This window comes from Erithacus rubecula (assembly GCF_903797595.1).
Source record: "Erithacus rubecula genome assembly, contig: SUPER_Z_unloc_2, whole genome shotgun sequence".
Taxonomy (NCBI): Eukaryota; Metazoa; Chordata; class Aves; order Passeriformes; family Muscicapidae; genus Erithacus; species Erithacus rubecula.
In genome coordinates this window covers 7,825,987-7,845,310 of record NW_027635860.1, presented here as the reverse complement: position 1 = coordinate 7,845,310, position 19,324 = coordinate 7,825,987, and the positions used below count along the sequence as shown (strand labels likewise).

The 19,324-nt window shown below is 40.2% G+C and overlaps 1 protein-coding gene across 1 annotated transcript in view; it reads right to left on the bottom strand.

The window, feature by feature from the left end:
• RASEF (RAS and EF-hand domain containing) overlaps window positions 1-17,660 on the bottom strand; it is a 33,039-nt gene extending 15,379 nt beyond the window's left edge. The window contains exons 1-5 of the mRNA XM_079331102.1: window positions 17,176-17,660; window positions 6,912-7,058; window positions 6,045-6,135; window positions 2,735-2,830; window positions 344-421 (exon numbers count right to left, since the gene is read on the bottom strand). Coding sequence (XP_079187228.1) covers window positions 344-421; window positions 2,735-2,830; window positions 6,045-6,135; window positions 6,912-7,058; window positions 17,176-17,543 — 780 coding nt within the window. The 5' untranslated portion in view covers window positions 17,544-17,660. The remainder of the gene's footprint in view (window positions 1-343; window positions 422-2,734; window positions 2,831-6,044; window positions 6,136-6,911; window positions 7,059-17,175) is intronic.
• Window positions 17,661-19,324: the final 1,664 nt, after the last annotated feature.

Sequence of the window (19,324 nt, the reverse complement as noted above, 5' to 3'; positions counted from 1 at the left end):
AAAGAAAATAAAAGAATGCTAAATTGACAGGGAAGTCAGTAAATTAACATGCAAGAATATCTTAACTCTTATTTTTTCACTCAGATACAAAAAATGGAACATCATCTCAAGCCATTTCTAGATGTCCTACATAGGATGTGTATATATTTTAAAAGGTACTTTTTCAACTTAACCATGACTTTAAAAGTTTACCTTCTAGCTTACCAATAAATGTACAAAAAAAAGAAAAAGAAAAAATACCCAAACCGACAAGAATCAAAACCAAATCCCCTCAAGTATAACAATCTGTATTGCAGACATTAAAACTGAGGCTAAATTACTGTTTATGATAATGATCTCTTACCAGCAACATATCATGTATTCTTTTTTTCAGTTCAGCTACATCTTCCCTGTGATTGACATATTTGGATTGCTCCTCCAGCTTGAAGTATTAAAGAAATGCACAGTTAATGTACTTGCTTCTTCTGATTTTTAAAAAAACCCTTATGGAAATCACAATAAATAATGCTTACAAGGTTTTACAGTTACTAAAGTTTTTAAAACTTAAAGAGTTTTTCTGAATGTACTAGCAGACAGCATTTCAAAAACTTCTGGCTTTCTAGAAAACTGATATGCATTTTCCACTGTTTAGGTACAAAATACTCACAACTGTGGCACATAAAACAGCAATTAAGATAGAAACAGATAGAAACACTAACTTTAAAAAATTATATAAATTATTACTACTTTAGCTATGCAGCATTTGGATAAGAGGCTTTCTTGCAAAAATTTCCATTTCTACAAATGTTCTTTTAAGAGCAATTAAATACAAAACCCCCCAAATATATCCACTTTGCTTGCTATAATTCTGGTAAAACTTACAGCAAAAACCAAGGTCAAAATTTAACCCGAAGTGCAAAATATCCCAAAACATCATTCCTATCTGAGATTTCAGTTTACTTTACTAGTAGGTATCAAATTACAAGATCAGATTGCAGCTGGGTTCTAAAAGGTACTTTACAGAATCACAGAATAATGAGGTTGGAAGAGACCTCTAAGATCATCGAGTCCAACCTATGTCCAACACCTCAACTCAGAGTCTGGACTATAGCACCAAGTGCCATGTCCAGCCTTTTCTTAAACACATCCAGAGATGGTGATTCCACCACCTCTCTGGCAAGAACGTTCCAGTACTTCATTATTATTTCAGTGAAACATTTTTTCCTAACATCCAACCTATACCTTCCCTGACGTAGCTTGAGACTGTGTCCTCTGGTTCTGTCAGTTGCTGCCTGGTGGAAGAGACAGACCCCCACCTGTCTACAGCCTCCCTTCAGGAAGCTGTAAAGAGCTATAAGGTCATGTCTAAGCCTCCTCTTCTCCAGGCTAAACAACCCCAGCTCCTTCAAACATTCCTTATAAGGATTGTGTTCCAAGCCTTCACCAGCCTTGTGGACACGCTCAAGCATCTCAACATCCTTCCTAAACTGAGGGCCCCAGAACTGGACACAGTACTCAAGATGTGGTCTCACCAGTACTGAGTACAGGGGAAGAATGACCTCCCTGCTCCTGCTAGCCACACAATTCCTAATGCAGGCCAGGATGCCGTTGGCCTTCTTGGCCACCAAGGCACATTGCTGGCTCATATTCAGCCAGTTTTCAACCAGCACCCCCAGGTCCCTTTCTGCCTGTACACTATCCAGCCACACTGTCCCCAGCTTGTAACATTGTAGGGAATTTTTATGGCCAAAATGCAGAACTCGGCACTGAGACTTACTAAACTTCATGCTGTTGGACTCTGCTCATCTATCTAACCGATCTAAGTCTCTCTGCAGAGCCCTTCTTCCTTCCAATAGCTCAACATAAGCTCCTAGCTTAGTGTTATCTGCAAATTTGCTAATGAAGGACTCAATGCCCTCATCCATATCATCTATAAAAATATTAAACAGAACAGGCTGCAGCACAGAGCCCTGAGGGACACCACTGGTGACTGATCCCAGCTGGATGCAGCACCCTTCACCAGCACTCTCTGGGCCATCCAGCCAGTTCCTAACCCAGCAGAGTGCTCCTGTCCAAGCCGAGCGCTGCCAGCTGCTCCAGGAGAATGCTGTGGGAGACAGTATCAAAGGCCTTGGTGAAGTCTAAATAGACAACACCCACAGCCTTTCCTGCTTTCCAACAGGCGTGTCACCTGGTCATAGAAGGAGACCAAGTTGGTCAGACATGACCTACCCTTTGTAAACCCATGCTGACTGGGTCTGATACCCTGGCCATCCTGTAAGTGCTGTGTGACAGCACTCATCATGAACTGTTTCATTATCTTACCTGGTACTTTGGTCAGGCTAACTGACCTGTAACTTACTGTGAATACTACAAATTACTGTATCTGGGTTGCAAATCCATCTTTATTCATAAATTACAAGTACTTAGTGGCAATATATTGGACTATTTCTAATGCACCAAATACAAGACTAGATAGCTACAATGCTAATAACCCAATGGACCTAGAAAAAATATTAAGCCACAAAATTTAGGTAATAGTTGCTGCTCTATTTCCTAAGTATTTCAACAAATTACACAGTATGAATAAAAAAGCACAGAATGACAACACAACCTAAAAATTATCTGCAGTTGCCATTGACTAATACAAATTAAATAAGAAATCTACAATTATGATTATACATCCTGAGGAAGGCATTTCATTAGGTCAAAATCTCCGCAAACACTTAAAAAAACTCACCAGACATCAACTCACCTTTTTAAGCTTTTTTATTGTCACCTGAAGATCCCCAACTTCAGTGTCATACTGGCGCTTCAGCTCATTTAGTGCTTCTTCAGCTTTCTGCTTCTCCTGCAATATTTTTAATCTCATTAGAAGTTGAGACAGGTTTCAAATGTTTATTAAAAAATTCATTCATCAGTTTGGAAAGCATACACTTTTCATTTAGACAAATGCATCTTTCCATTCTGTCCTCTCTTTAAGATCCATAGATTCTGATTCTGTAATTGCAGTCCACTTACAAAACACACATAGAAATAAAATGGTAGCATGAAAGCAAAGATATGGGTCCATTCAGTGTTTTTTGTTCATGATTCCTGTGCTTAACATTCTCAATGTCACTTATTGTTTTACTTGTGCTTTTCTTTTATTTTTTTTTTTTTTTGCTTGTAAGTGTTGGAACGTTACAGGCCCATGTCAGTAAAAGGCAAGCAGACAATAGTATCTCCAGTTTCAAATGTCTCTGTCCCAGGAACAGAGACAAGGGGCTGGTTTCACTGCTGTCTATTCAATACCTCCCACATCACCAGCACGGTCTCAGCAGGAAAAGTACCATGATGGAAAAGGAAGCAGTACCATCTTTTACCAGGGTGCAGGCAGAGACCGGAGTCAGGACTGCACGGCTGTTGAGCACCAGGACAGAGCCACTGTTGCAGCTGCTGCAGCTGTTGGAGCCACTGTCCTGCAACTTCTGCCATCACCACAGAGAGAGCCCAGACATATGCCCTGCTGTCCCCACCACGACCCCAGAGAGAGAGAGAGGCTGCACTGGTGCAGCCATCACTACTGAAGTCTGCAACTTGGCAGCAAAACTCCTTATTCAGACAAGCTCTGTTTTCAGGTTTTGGGTTGTCCCTGTTTCCCTTCAGGTCCAGGGGGAGGAGATTGAGCTGTGAGAGCCTCCAGGTGTGCTGCCTTTGTTTTCCTCCCTGTGGAATGGGGAGCCACATCAGGATGGTCACATTTTGCTTGTGTTTAGAGACTGCACTGCCCATGGGGACACTCAGTGGAGAATGCACTTTCATGGGTAAAACTTTCTCTCTTTGTATACCCTATATTATTAATATGTTGTGATTATTGCAGCTTTCCAGTAAGCTGTAATTCTAGTTTATAATTTCTCCTAGTTTCCTTTACTATTCAAAGGAGCAGAAGGGGTAAAAGGTGACAACTGGAATGGGTTTATTTTTCTCTCTGTTGGAAACCAGCACAGATCCTCAGTCTAAATACTAATATCTGTATATAGTACCCAGTTTGAGTATCAAACCAAGTACAGCATTCTGAAATTTGTTTTAATCAAAACAGAGTTTTTGGAAAGAGGCTGCATCAACCACAAGGAGAAGAGCAGTGCTATAAACTGGTGTGTTTCACTCATTTGTCAGTCTCCAGGGATTCCAGTTTCACAACAAAAGAAATCAGAATGGAGCAGTGACAGGTGAAGCCAAAGAGACAAGCCGAGTTTTCACATGGAGAAAGGCAGGCATGGACTTTGCTTACAACTCAGAATTAGAATTTCCCATAGTTGACACTGATAGTCATGTGTTAAAATAATAATCAAAGTAATCAATTTAAGCTGGATTCCCCTACTGCTGCCAACTGCATAGACTCCTAAATATTGTTTGGTAACTATTTGCTTCCCTTGAAGGAACAAAATCCAGGATAGGCTCATGCAGAAGCAGGTGTCCCGGTGGCATGAGTGAGATCACTCTGACAAACAATAGCCTTGATTACAGACATTAAGATTAATGGCTTAGTACATTCCCACAAAGTAAATAACTTAACATTTACTCTCAGGGCGTTTTAGTAGGTGCGGTATGTGGAGCTAAGAGCTACAAGGAAAACTGGAGAGTGAAAATTAAAAAAGCCTTGTGAGAAAAAAGTTAACAGATCGTCTCTTTCATACCTATAGCTAGATGCAAACAGAGATTGAGAATACAGACGAGATGCAGATAACAAATAGAAGATTGAATTTTGCATAATGCTAGTACATAATAGTACATGTTCTCAGAGTAAGGAAACACACACATCCCAGTCATCTTTTCAAAGTAGTGAAAAAGAGTATTCAGGGCTTTATCATTTTTTGAGAACAGTAATTTTTCAGAGAAAATGTATTTGTTTTCTAAACATTAACAACTTAGTTTCTCTGGAAAATTTATCTCTACTAAGAGGTGCATTACCACTAGTTCAACATACTAAAACACATCTTTTTTTTTTACAGGGGTGATATCTTTAACATTTTTATGCCATTATATTTTGTTTCTAGGAGCACAATAGGCTTTTACGGTGTGGCAGGACTGTTTTCTCTTGAATAGGAAAAAGCTATTTGAAGTAAATCCATCAGAATACCATTTACCTTCACATATCAGTAGTATGAACTACTTAAAATCAGCAAGCTGGCAGACAGCACTTTATTGCTTCTGGTTCTGCAAATATTCTGGTGAAAGAAGCCATAGCAAATACATATAGATGGTCAGCATACTGTGTGTTCTACCAAGCAATAATTATGCCTATAGTATATGTTTCAATTAATGCATTTCTTATGCCCATATTAGAACATTTTCACAAACTGTTATTCTTATGCCCATATAAAGTTCAGCTTATCTTAAATGAATGAAGTAACAATTCAAAATTAAGCAGGCAGCTGGTCTTGCTCCTTTGAATTATGCAGTCACACGTGGCTCTAATACATCTCTCCCTGAGTAAGAAAAGAGGATTTTTACACCTTTTCATATAGACTGCAAGCAAGTTGAAACAATGGCTAAAATTGAGCAGATCAAAACAGAATTTCCCATTAGGTTTGAGAGGGCCAGGCCCTCACATACTGCTATTGCAGTTGCCCTCTCTTAAATCTCTAAAATGTAGTTGCAGGAGAATGGAGAAAAGAAGGATCATTACTCCACGCAGATAGACAAAGCAGGACCAAATCATTCAAGCATTAAATTCTACATAAATTCTTTTAGTAGGAGAACAGATTGAATTCTTTAGTGCTGAAATATCATTATCTCTAGTCTGTTTCCAATACTGGTCTCAGAAAGAAACTCTTCTTGGCCAGTATGCTCCCACAAAAGGGAAAGACTTTTTTTTCTTGATTTATTACACCTAAGCAGATACTCATCTTTAGGAAAGCATTAAGATCATTCATTTTTTATCTCACAGATAGCTTTTTTATATCCAGGCCCTGTGTACTGCCCTCTGAGTCAGTCCATCAGGACCACACATGGCCATCCATCCTGCCAAAGATCACTGAGAGTTTAGAAATTATGAAATTCTGCAAATGTAAAATACTCACTTCCTTTTTAACTTTATGCTCTGCAGCCTGTATCCGTAGTTCCATCTCTTCCTCCAACTCACTGAGTTGAATAGCTGCTTTGTCCTGAGCTCTAAAATTTAGTAGAAAATATTTTATTAGGAATTGCATTCTGGCTTGAAAGAAACACTGTGTGAAACACATCTGCCTACCTTAACTGAAACAAATTAGACAGACAGACATGGAAACAGTTTAACATTGCCCAGGCCCTGGTGCGGCTGGGAACCTAAATCCCAAATTAGTTTGAAGACACTGGCAAATTAGATTATAAATAATAGCTGCAAGCTGATGATTAGCATGAAATACATCACATCTGCATTTTTAAAATTAAGTTACAAAGATAAAAGGTGCCTCTCATTATCCTATGAAGATACTTCAAAAGCAACTTCCATCACCCACACACATGAGATCTCTGTCCTGAGCTAATCTGTTTGGTTTTGTCAGTTATGATGTGAGACTGACAGTGCCGAGTAGTTAAAACAGGTAGATACACTCCTTGAAGCTCACAGAGCAAAAGTATGATTTCTAAAATGAAAGTACAGTGGACATGTATGATAAAACTCAAAACTGCAGCCAAAGATGGGTAGTCAAACTGTTTTGACTAACAACAATTAACTAACAACAGAGTCTGCAAAAATTTGGTCCAGAATTTATTAAAAGTATGGACAGGTAATCATTTGCAGGCTGCCATATGTGCTTATCCATGAGGGCATGCATTTAAGCTAACTTCAGAACTCAGTTTATGGAAATACTTTGCATGGCATATTTTGGCATTAACTCTCAGAAGTTTAATCAAAAGAAGCATAAGGAGAGAGAGAAAAAAAAAACCAAAAACACAATTCAGTATACCTTTTTACTGCTATGGCCAGAGTTTCCATCTCTGTGCTTTGAAGTTTGATCTCTTGGATGAAGTTCTTAATAACATGCTCATACGGCTGGATTAATCTTGGTTCTGCTATGTGTATGTTCTGATACAGAACACTGACCTGCTCTTGTCTGAAAAAGAGAGATATGCACAATTTTATGCACTTTACTTGGAATAATATTCTATTACAGGTTTGAAAATCTTACTACAAATTAAGATATTCCTCTCTTTGCCTCTTTTTAAAATTTAACAAGCTAGATACAGGCTTTGAACACTCAGTATAGTATGTGTAAATTCTTTTAAATTATGTTTACCATTTCCACTTTAATATAGCTACTGCGAAAGAATCCCCCAACCCCTCCCCCCCCAAAAAAGAAACAAACAAAAAACCAAACCCCCCCCCCGACACAAAAACAGAAAAAAAACCCCAACCTGCCTAATGATTTTTTTTTTTTAACTTCTATTCACAGTTTAATGAAAAGAATGCCACTGGAGTAACCCACAATGTATATCAAGTTTCTTAATTGCTCTAATGTTAATCATAATCTGTGAAGAAACCTAAGAATGCAGGAGATTGCATAAGGATTGAAGATAAGTATTAATGCCAACTACCTAAGTTAAAAGGGAAAGGAGATAGAGAGACGTGGGCTTTTGGCAAAATAAGAATAGAGGTCTTCAGTTTCAGACAAATTATTTTGGTCTATACCCAAATAAATTTGTTGTTATAAGAAGTCAATTATGTATACAACTCTTACACAAAAAATTACAGCTATATCTCATAAAGAGGAAAGAAAACATTTCTGTAGGTATTTCAGTTGTTAAAAGCTCTCCTGAAATTCATAGTGCAAAGCTGCCTCAATACAGGAATAGTATGTTCTGATTTCTGTTTAATCTAGACTCATTTACATAGATTGCACACTGTTTTAATTGTCAGAACAAAGAACTTTACAAGATTAAAAAACAAAAAAGCTTTTACAAAGTCCATCACTACACAAATAGCACTGTTCATGCTACTTTCTGTTCATGATACTGGTATGTCAATCAAACCTTTGTCTCATATCCTAGGTTCCAACTCCTGAATTTCATTAGGCAATATACCAGAAAATATTCTGTAACAGAATTTAGCTGTTCTAGCTGTGATTCACATAGACTATATGCTAGAACATGAACAGTTATTGAATAACTTAAAAACCGAATGAAAAAAAAAAAGGAACAGAGAAGATCAAGTCTAGAGAAGTGGGGAAAACAGGCCAGTAATGAGGAAACACACGTTATCAGAAGCAGAAATACAACCAAAAACAATGTTTTGCAAGTTCAAGTCTAACATCATATCTAACATCACGAATACCCTCTTTTTGTTGCTAATGAACAAATTCTGATTAAACAATCCTCTCTGTTAGACAGCTGAAGCTTTCCTATCTTCAGTAGAGGCAGTGCTACTTAATACCTTCACCAAACACATCATATCAACAATCACTGTATATTCTCTTAATTTTTTCCCATTTGAAGCAATTCCATAACTTTGATTATCAATGCTGCAACACTATGCTTCTTGTATACTTGATTTCTCCACTGAAGGTCTAACTTATTTATTAAAACAGTACATAACTGTTCTTATAGCTCAAATTCCCTTTCAAACAATTTAACTACTTCAGGACACCGCAAAACTTGTTTCCAGCTGAAATGTTGACATTCATTTTGAGACAGAGAAACATAAAACCAACACAAAGAGATAAAGATTTACTGTTGCCTGAGAAAATTTTGTGTACATACATGTAAACACATATACGTGTGTACATGCATCTTTCTGTCTTGCAAAGGATTTCCTTTACAAAGGCTAATGTTTACCTGCATTTAATAAGCTAAATATCTTCCAATGCACACAATTTCTTTTCCAAAATGTATTCTGAACATAGTATGGTTTAGGTTCCCAAATGGTAGCAATAACAAACATATTTATCCGATCATCAGATGCTACAAACTCTCTATAAGTAATGTAACATTAATGAACTCCTCAAATGTATATTTATTCAATTAATTATTTGCATTTTGAAAATGGTTAAAGACATTTCCAGAATCCACCTGGAGGCCTGTAGTCAGTGGCATTCTCTGGGATCAGTACTGGAACCAGTTTTGTTCAACTTGTTAGTCAGTGACCCACATAAAAGGATAGAATGCACCCTCAGGAAGTTTGCTGATGGCACTAAACTGAGGGAGTGGCTGATCCACCTGAAGGTTCTGCTGCCATTCTGTGGGACCTTGATAATCTGGAGAGCTGGGCAGAGAGAAAATGAGTTCAACAGGAGCTGGTGCCAGTTCTGCACCTGGGCAGGAGCAGCCCCAAGAGCCAGCACAGGTCAGGGGCTGCTCCTGCACAGCAGCTCTGTGGAATGGACCTGGGACTCTCGGTGGATCACAGGCTGTCCATGAGCTGGCAGTGCCCTCGTGGCCAGGAGAGCCAAGGGGATCCTGGGCTGCACTGGGAAGATCATGGCCAGAAGGCTGAGGGAGTTGTGCCTCTGCTTGGCCCTGCTGAGGCCGAATCTGGAGCACTGTGTCCAGTTCTGGGCTCCTCAGTGAAAGAGAGACAAGGAGCTGTTGGAAAGGGTCCAGCAGAGGGTCACAAAGATAGTCTGGGGTCTGGAGTATCTCTCTTATGAGGGGAGACTGCAGGAGCTGGGCCTGCTTAGTCTGGAGAAGACTGAGAGGGGATCTCATTAATACGTATAAAGATCTCAAAGGTGGGTGCAAGAGGATGGTGCCAGACTCTTCAGTGATGCCCAGAGACAGAACAAGGAGAAATGGCCATAAACTAAAACACTAAGTTTCACCTCACCATGAGGAAAAGTCTCTTTACATTGAGGTTGGTAGAGCACTAGAAGAGGCTGCCCAAAATTTTGTGGAGTCTCTCTCTCCAGAGGCATTCAAAACACACCTGGCCAGATTCCTGTGTAACCTGCTCTTAGCTGACCCTCCTTGGCAGAAAGGCTGGACTGGATGATCTCCAAAGGTTCTTTCCAACTGTAACTATTTTGCAATTCTTTTCAAATATATGCAAATCTGAGAACAGTTAGAGGATGGTGCTAATAACACCTGGTTTTGGGTCCAATACCTGTATGGGCCATTCACTTGATGATCTTTGTTGGTCCCTTCAGTTCAGAATATTGTGTGATATGAAAGAATACATGCCTGAACTGAAGTTAAAAATCAATATTCTTGTGATGCTTACCTTCTGCCACACAGCTAGACTGCTTTACAATGCAGTAGCCAGAAACTCAAAGTACCTACTGTGAGGTTTTATTCCCCCTCTGGCATTAAAAAAAACTTTTATATTTCATATTCCTTCATAGCCCAATGACCATCTTCCACACAGCTGGATTCAAAATATTTCAGTAACACAGTTTTATGGAGAAATAGTTAGGCTTAAGAAGTCAAGCAATATCCACACAACCACAACCATGCAGGATTCTGGAAAGGGCCTGGAAAGATCACAACTGGTCACTGAAACTCTCAATGATTCTTATGTGAGAGCTTCTACAGCAACTATACAGGATGTTTGAATTTAAAAGTAGGCTCATAACTACAAAAACTACAGCCCAAAAAAAAAAAAAAAATCACCAAAACCACCAAAACCAACAACAATAACAAAACAGATGAGAAATCAAAAGCATGCAACAAAGTTAGCAGGATTACTTAATCACTTATGCTTTCAGGAAGACATAATACACTTTGATTAATTGGAAAGACTGTCAGTGATTTAGTCACTCCAAGTATCCATGAAGGTAGCAGCAAATATGTGCACTCTGTATCAACATGCAGTAAGTATTTGAAGATCATTTGTTCAAAATTTCATTTTTATATTTTTAATAATTTCTCTGTTTTCACATGCTTTGGTGAATTTCAGAGACACTGCTATAGCATGGCAAATTAACTGCAATGACTACTGCCCAATTTGTTTCTCCTCACTTCCTCTTGAATACACACTATTTCTTTCTGCAAATTCTTTAGTTATGCAAAATTAATTATCAAAGAAGATTTTACAAATGGATTTCACTAAGCTAACTTGAACTCTAAATAGTCTGCCTTTTGCTGGGCAAAGTGTTTCAGCAAAACTAATCTCAAATGCTTGGACTTGCCCTTTAAAACTGGTTTTAATTCATTTTTCAGTGTATTTAGCTGTGTATTTAACACAACTGTGTTAGTGTGGAACTTAAAGGTATTCACAATGCTAATATTAAAGGTATTCACAAATACTAATACTAATAGAAAGAACATTTATTAATATATGGCATGAAAGTTTGTCACTTTGTTCATCTGGCACTATGGTTATACTACTCATCATGCATGTTTATTTCTGTTGCTCCTGCAAAGTGCAGACACCAAGCACTAGTACCCACAAAAAGTATAAGATTGTGGTCAAGGACTGCTTTGGTTTTACCTTACTTCATCTCAAAGGTTTTATAGCATAAACCATCTGTAAAATTAGTACTTAGTAAGAGTAATTAGTCAATATTTGCACAGCTTCACATGAGTTAACTTAAGCAAAGTTACAGTATTCAGAGAGTTCCTGGAAGAACTGCATAAAGAAAATAAAAATGCTCTGATTATAATGCAATCTCTAATATGATAGATTTAAAATGCCATGGTTGAACAGAGCAGGAGCAGGAGGGCAGCGGGGGAAAGCACCCACAACAAAAAACCCACAACAATGATTTTGGGGTTATCAGGTATTTCAATTACATTGCGTCGCAATTTCCTTTAATCTACACTAATACTTATCAATTCACAGTATTATTTCTGGTTTGCTGATTGCACAGTTACCATTTACCTAATAATCTACACTCTGAATGCAGTTCAGAGGAAGATGATGAAATTTTCAACTAATAACAAGTCCAGAACTGCACAATATCCTACATGTGCTCCCTAGGTAGCTGCCAGAAAGAATATGCTATGGTACACAGGGCGCCTCAGTCTGACCCTAAGGGCAATATTAGATTTAAGAACAGTATTTTAATGATCTCTTTCTACTAAAGAGATTTAAATGATCTCTTTCTAAAATTTCTCTGATCACTTGCAGAAGTTCTGTTCTGGTATGGACATGAAGAGATGAAGCATAAGATGGTCTGAGCTGGGAAGGTCTGAGCTGGGTGGTCACAACAAAACAAAGCTCAGACATTATTTATCTGATAATTGCCATTACACTGGAGACCAACAGTTTATGTGTGCCTCAAAGAGATTGAGAAGTACCTTTTTCTGAAAAGCAGGCACATTGGATATGCCACTGTAACAGTCAGCAGAAAAGAAAAATGAAATCTGATACAGATTGGAAACGATCTAACTTTATCACTGTCGAGTGTCTAACACTTTCTCTAGATTGAGTGTCTTGAAGAAAAACAGATTACAAAAAATTCAAAATATTTGTCAACATGGAGCTCTATGGGTTTGTTAAGACTACGTTTTCTTTTTCTGTATCTGCCCCTTGAGAAACAGGCTGCTTTAAAAGAAGATTATCAAACAGGCTGGGACAGCCCAGCCAAGGTCTGATTCCCAGAGGGAAGATTTTGAATGTTTCCAGAGCATGAATGCTGTTCCCTTAGAGGTGTGATTTAGAACCAGTGGAGCAGAGATGGAAAAGACTGTGAAACAGGCAGGGAAACATAAAGTATGTGGAATAGGAGAACACCTCAAAGACATTATGGCAAATGATCACATGATGGTATCAGGAAAATAACCCAGGAAAATGAAAAAAAATGAATGCTACAGTGCTTAAGTTAGTTGGCACAGATGCTGTTTTAATTAAAGTAAAAATCAGAAGAACAATAAACCGTAAGGTAGCTCAGAAAGTCTTCTAGCTCACAGAAAGACATCCACCACACTTCCAGCAGAGCACCATCTCTCTCACATTTCAATCTCTCAAGCCCGCCATGATATGTATTAAAAAAAAAGAAGACAACATTCTTACAGAAGAGATCCCCTCTCCAGCACTGTGGCAAAAAAAAAAAGGACACTGCATTTGTTTCCTCAGGATTTATGCCTCTATGGCTTCTCTAGGGAACATGTTTCAAGTTCCAGGGAAACCTCTCCACTTTTGACATCATGGCTCATCATCTCATGGAAGTAAACACAAATTGCTGGCAAAAGTTAATGCTGTGCTCTATATTGACTTCGGCAAAAGTCTATGCTAGTTCATGACAGCAAGAGCTTGACAGGTTTTGGACGGGTTTTTTTGCAGCAGAGATTCTATTCTTTGCTGTAGTATAGTGGTATATCCCATGAGCATCACCTGTTTTTGCAGTTTAAGTGTATCACGTTAAGAACAGCATGCTTTTCACATTTTATCACATCCCCCAGTTACACATTTTCTACACAGCTCCACACAAAATGACTGGGGGCACACTGTTACCATAATCACATTAAAAGACTTGGAACTGTATGAGGCATAAAATCCAACAATCAGGCAGCACTGAAATCTGAGTCTGATGAATAGTTGGTTTGGCTGGAAGTACAAGGTACATGAATAAAACAGACCCAAAGACAAAAAAGCAAAGCAATGGAGTATGAGGCCTCTCAGAGGCAGCAGATTTAACTTGAAATAGGGATACAAACATTCAGCTTCAGATTAATCCATGCTCTTAACTCATGCTCTAATTAATTTAGTTCATTTTCCAATAAGATTATCCTATTTGCCAAATATTGCATAAAAGTTGCCTGGTAGGGCTTAGTCTTTTTGACAGTCCCACATCTTTGTTCTTTCTGCCTGAAGTCTTTGATACTGAAATTTTAAAATCTGTTTTCCAGGTTGTTTTTTGCCTACAATTTACAGAGGGCATTCATAAAAAAAGGATTTCTCTTGTAGTGTCAGAGGATGTTAGATTATTCCTTGCTCAAGCTTTGGAATGGAAAAGGATTGCGACTAGGGAGACATTCCTACACAATCAAGGGAACACACCTGTCTATTAGGAGCATGTTCAGTCTTGCGACTGAAATTCAAACTGAGATTGGACACAAGAAAGAATGCAACATCCAGTAACATTATCAAGGGCTAAACACTTCCAGTGTGGCAGTACACTGAAGCACTCACTGCCTGGAGCACCAAAAAGGTAAGATTCTTTTTTGTCCATTCCTGTACCACTGCAAATACTTTCTAGAGGAATTAACTAATGAACATGGATGACTTCTCAATAAAACAGATCTCCAGCTGGCAATTCACTACATATAAACTTAAGACATTGATTGAATGTAACAATGCACAAGGATAGCTGCATTTTAAATGAAATTAAAAACAAACAAGACAACAAAAAGAAGAAGAAAAAACAATAAACAAAAAAAAACCAAAAAAAAAACCCAAAACCAAAAAAAAACCAGACAAACAAAAAAAAAAACCCCAAAAACAAAACAAAACAAGACAAAACAAAACAACCTTCTGTACAGATCCACTACACATTTTAGGTTATCAGCCTGGAAAGACTTTCCACTTTTTTTTTTTTCCTAGAGGCAAATTGATTACCAAGCACAAGTAAAGGCTAAGACAAACAATACTGTGAATCACAGTAAAAACCTTACCAAGAAATCTAACTTAATTTAGTCCAAAAAATCTGGTCAGGTGAGGAGGAAAGAAGCAAGGCTGTAAAGAAACTCTTTAATGTGACTTTGCCTGTTTAACCACAAACAATTAAAACACAGCTTCAGCACAGACTTCAATCTTTTGAAGTCTTATCTAAAAGGACTGTGCAACTGATACACCAAACTGCAGAAGTATGAACCACCCAATAATAAAATTACCCTTTCAAAAAAAGTAATTCAAAATATGCTTATTGTAATATATGCTTATTTTAGTATCTGACAGTAAATAATTTTGCATTAAATGCCTTCTACTACACTGAGGACAGGGTGAGGGTTACTGTTTTCCACAGCTCATCATGTATGTAGACTTATTTATGCTCCTAAAAAGCTCAGTCACAGAAACTGAACTTTCAGTTCCTGAAACGGAGACAGAGCCATGTGTATCATGAAAATTTTGCCTTTGACTTCCTCAAGTTGAGGAGTGACAGAGATTGCAGGTGTTTACTGTGGCATTTTCTCCTGACTGCAACCCTCATCTCACTACTTCCATTTGCTATGCCTTATTTTTCTCTGTATAAACCCGAATAGCATTAAGTCACATGTGCCAGTGACTTGCAAGTCTGTAGCCACAGGCAAAGCATTTTGAATAACTGAAACCCAAAATTACCAAGATAAAAACCACACAATTGAGATTAAAAAATATGGACTCATCTGGCTTTGAGGAGTTTCTCCTTTGTAATTACTTTTCTCCTAGATGTCAATGTCACAACAAATATATGAAGAGCAATAAAACACAACATAAGGATGCCAACTATTTTATAGCACTGAAAATGGAGATGTGTTCCAAACAGTTGTAGCTTTCAAAGTACTGCCTTTTCCTGAGACAAACAACTAAAACAAATTAAGTAATTTAAAGAAAAAGATAAATATTTTTAAGTCCAGCTTGTACTTAGCTTGATTTTATTATATTCTTCTGCTTAAGATTCCTCAAAGAATTTCAATACATTCATCACTCATGTAAGTGATCCGAATTATTTTAGTGGGACTACTCACAGAAAAAAAAACCTCACAGGTATGTTTCAGCAAAAAAAAAAAGATGGGGGGTATAAGTGGAAAAAATGTTGAGCTGTATAACAGACCTGATCTAGCACTTCAGGACAAGACAGAGAAAAAACAAAGGGCACACTGCTTTTCAGTTGACACTGATACTCAATAAATACAACCAACTGTGAAGGATGTTCAAATCTGAACCTGAATAGGAAACATTTACATCAAATTACTGGCTATCTGATAGGATTTAGCCAACAAAAGTTAGTTGTTTCCAGTTTTTTAGTAAAAGTATCCTAACAGAAATAACGGTATGTTAAGACGAATTTAGCAAAAATATCAGATGTTTCTGCATAGTGGAACCAATTACAGCTGCTCCCCTTCCTTACTGCTCTCCTTTCAGACAATCAGACTACACTGAAACTGCTGCTGCAAAGAGTAACCAGAATACTGAAACAGAACTATTACTGAGAGGAGACAGATGCTTTCACAAGTTACCACTGTTCATGAGTCAGATCTTTTTCAGCTCCTGTTGAGTTTCTGACTTCAGGTGATAAAATATGTCTGCAAGCTTTCAAATAGCCTCTTGTTCTCTTTCTGTAGAAAGCAAGTGTCCAACAAGGAAGGCACCATGAACAAATTAAGAAAGACCTATATGAATTTACTGATCTGTCTGAAATGGGGCAGTCCAGTAAGACTAGAGAGTAAAGAGTCCAAAAATAAAAGAAAATTGACTCCAGATTTGCACGAGTAGTAGGTTAAGTAACTGAAAATCTCCGTTTATTCACAGACAACATAGATATATATTCGCACACATGACATTTTGAAACTCTCTTGAGTAGCTGCCAAATCCTGAATCTCAAGTTACTTGTTTCCCATCATAAACTACAACTTTAAAATGAAGCAGAACCACTTTTTACTTTCTATGGCCAACTTTTTCATACCAATTTTGAGCACCACAGTATTCAGGCAGATTCGTGAGAGCCATCAAAATGTGTCTCGGTACACCAGAATCAGCACCGTATCGACAGACCCGTGGTAAATGGGTTTAAATCTCAAACCGAGCTGTCTTCATTTCACTGAGACCGGGACAAAAACTCTCACAATCTTCAGCGAGCTCATCAGACCCAGGGCCGTATTTACCAACACCATTAACGTGGAGGCAACGATGTTGCCGGTCAGCGTTCACCAGGAAAAGGCTGACAGAGCTGGAAGAAAAATGCCGGGGAACAGCAGGAGGAAGTTGCTGCGGAGCCGGCAGAACTTTACATGCCGTGCACTGTAGCAGCCTGACTTTCCCACGTGGGTCGCAGGCAGAACAGAGCGGAGCAAGCCAGAAGCGGCCGCCCGCTGGAAGCACAGCGCTGGCAGGCACCCCAGCCGGGAAGCAGGTGTGCGGAGGGCTCTCTGCACCTGCAGGCCGAGGGGAACAGGGGTCGGGCCGCTCGGCCGTGCCCCAGCCGGGATTGCATCAGCGCCGGCCCCGCCGGGAGGGCCGCTCCCGCCCGCAGGACGGCAGCGCCGGCCCGCCAGCCCCGGGACCGGGGTGCCCACGGCTCAGCCCGCCAGCCCCGGGGCCACGACCCGCTCCCACCGCCGGGCTTGGGGCGGGACGGAGCGGGAGGGGCCGGACCTTACCTGGGGATGTACCTCGCCTCGTCCCCGAGCCGCACCTCGAAGTCCTTCCAGGGCTGATCCGGCCCCGCGGCGACCCAAGCCGCTGACGCCTCCTCCTCCTCCATGTGCTCGCCCCCCGGCTCGCTGCCGCCGGGCTGCGGCCGCGTGGCGCCGCGGAATCCGCGGGCGAACTCCGGGAAGGTGATGGCCCCGTCGCGGTCGCTGTCGAGGCGCTGGAAGATGGCCTCGGCCTCGGCCGGCCGCACCCGCAGCTCGGCGCAGAGGGCAGCGAAGTCCTCCCGCTCGATGCGGCCCGAGCCGCTGGCGTCGCACGCCAAGAAGAGGGCGCGCAAGCGGGACAGCTCGTCCCCCGCCGCCTCGGGATCCATCGGCCAGCGCCGGGCGCCGAGACTCGGAGCGCGGGCAGAACGCGGCGGGACCGGCTGGGCGCTGCCCTACCTGCGCCTCACGGGGCGGGCCGGGCCTGCTCCGCCCCGCGCCCGCGGGGCCAGGCAGGCCGGGAGGCGGAACCAGGTGCTGGCTCCGGGACGGAGCAGGACCCGGACAGGGCCGCCGGCACCCCCGAGAGCGGGGCAGGACCCGGACAGGGCCGCCCCACGGAGTGTGGGGTCCCCCTCCAGCCCAGCGAGTTGCGAAGGGCACAGGTAACACAAACAGCAAGGCAGGGTGAAAACGTCTCACCCCCAGCAGCAATCAAATGTGAGTCCTGATACTATGCGGTTATTGTAAGGTGTTAAAACCTAGCTTCCGTTTTCCAACATGATAAAAATACTCCTCATGGAAGACCCAAAACACACATGATGACACAAAGTTTGAACAGATAAGTTCCCGCTGACACAAATAGCCTTGGAGTTATACCTTGCGGATATGGGCTCATAGATGTCCCACCATCCACATTCAGAAATGTAGGTTGTTAAAATACCATCTTAAACTGAAAATGCAAAAGAGGCATTCAAAACAATAAAGCAGAGGAGACGGCTTTTCAGTGCTCTGTGAAGAGGTAGTGTCTGTCTTGACAGAAGTCAACATGTTTTCCTTGTTGAAGTGAGACTGAAGGCTCAGATTCCATTTGAACCTAAGGGATATTTTAAAATTATTCCTCATTCTCACTTATGTCCATCTGCAAATGTAAATTGTGTTTAACACAATTGGGATAAACAGACTACAAATCTGTCGAAATAGCATTTCCTTATTGACCAAAACATAGCCTGATTATGTGATCCAGCAAAGCACAAATAGTCCATCTCACCTCTCCTCAATAAATCATGCACTGTAAATGAGAACTATCAAGTACTCCTCTGCCTAAGACGTGGAATGTCCTCAAAGGGAGGGGGTTTTTTACAGCTTTTGATTATTAACCCATCAGGATTAGACAGACAGATAACAATCTTTCTTTGGACAATAAAAAGTTCTGTAAAATTTCCCCATACTTTAAGGAAATAAAGTAGTTAAGCAATTTGGAATAGAAGTTTTTGCTTAAAAGTATGAGATAACAGTAAAACTTAAATTTATTTTATACATTTTTCATTACAATTCCACCACACAGTTGCAAAACTGTAGTAAAGTGGTCTCATTATAATTTTCTTAGTGTTTTAGTAAAACAGAATTAATTTAACAAAAGGATTCTTCCTATTCTATGGTCTTTTATCTATCCACCAAATTTTTATACCTAAAGTGTGTTATGGGGCACACTTTAGGGATTGATGAAACCATCAAAGGGACAAACTTCTCTTGCATATACAACCCAGTTCTCTGTTTATAGGAGCTGGGACTTTTGGCTCTCAGAATGGACAAGCTCATGAGGTGAACTGGAACAGCCTCATCCGGGTCTGAGTGTGTCTGACTAGCCAGACAGGGAGTACCCAGTCGAATCAAAGTGCTCACCTGTTTTGCTTTTGTGGCTGCAGATTTATGAGTTGACATTGGTCAGTTACCCTTATCCTACCCACTCTTTTACGTACTCTTGTATGTATCTTTAGTGTAAGTCACGACCTTGAGCTGCTAAATAGAGGGCATATACGCACAGCCAATGATTGCTTGACAGGCCATGGTTTAATTGAATAGTTCTGACACAACTGCACAAAGATAATAAATGTTTCGTTTGTTAACGCCAAAGCATGAGTGGTGAGACCAGGATTCCCAGCAGGCA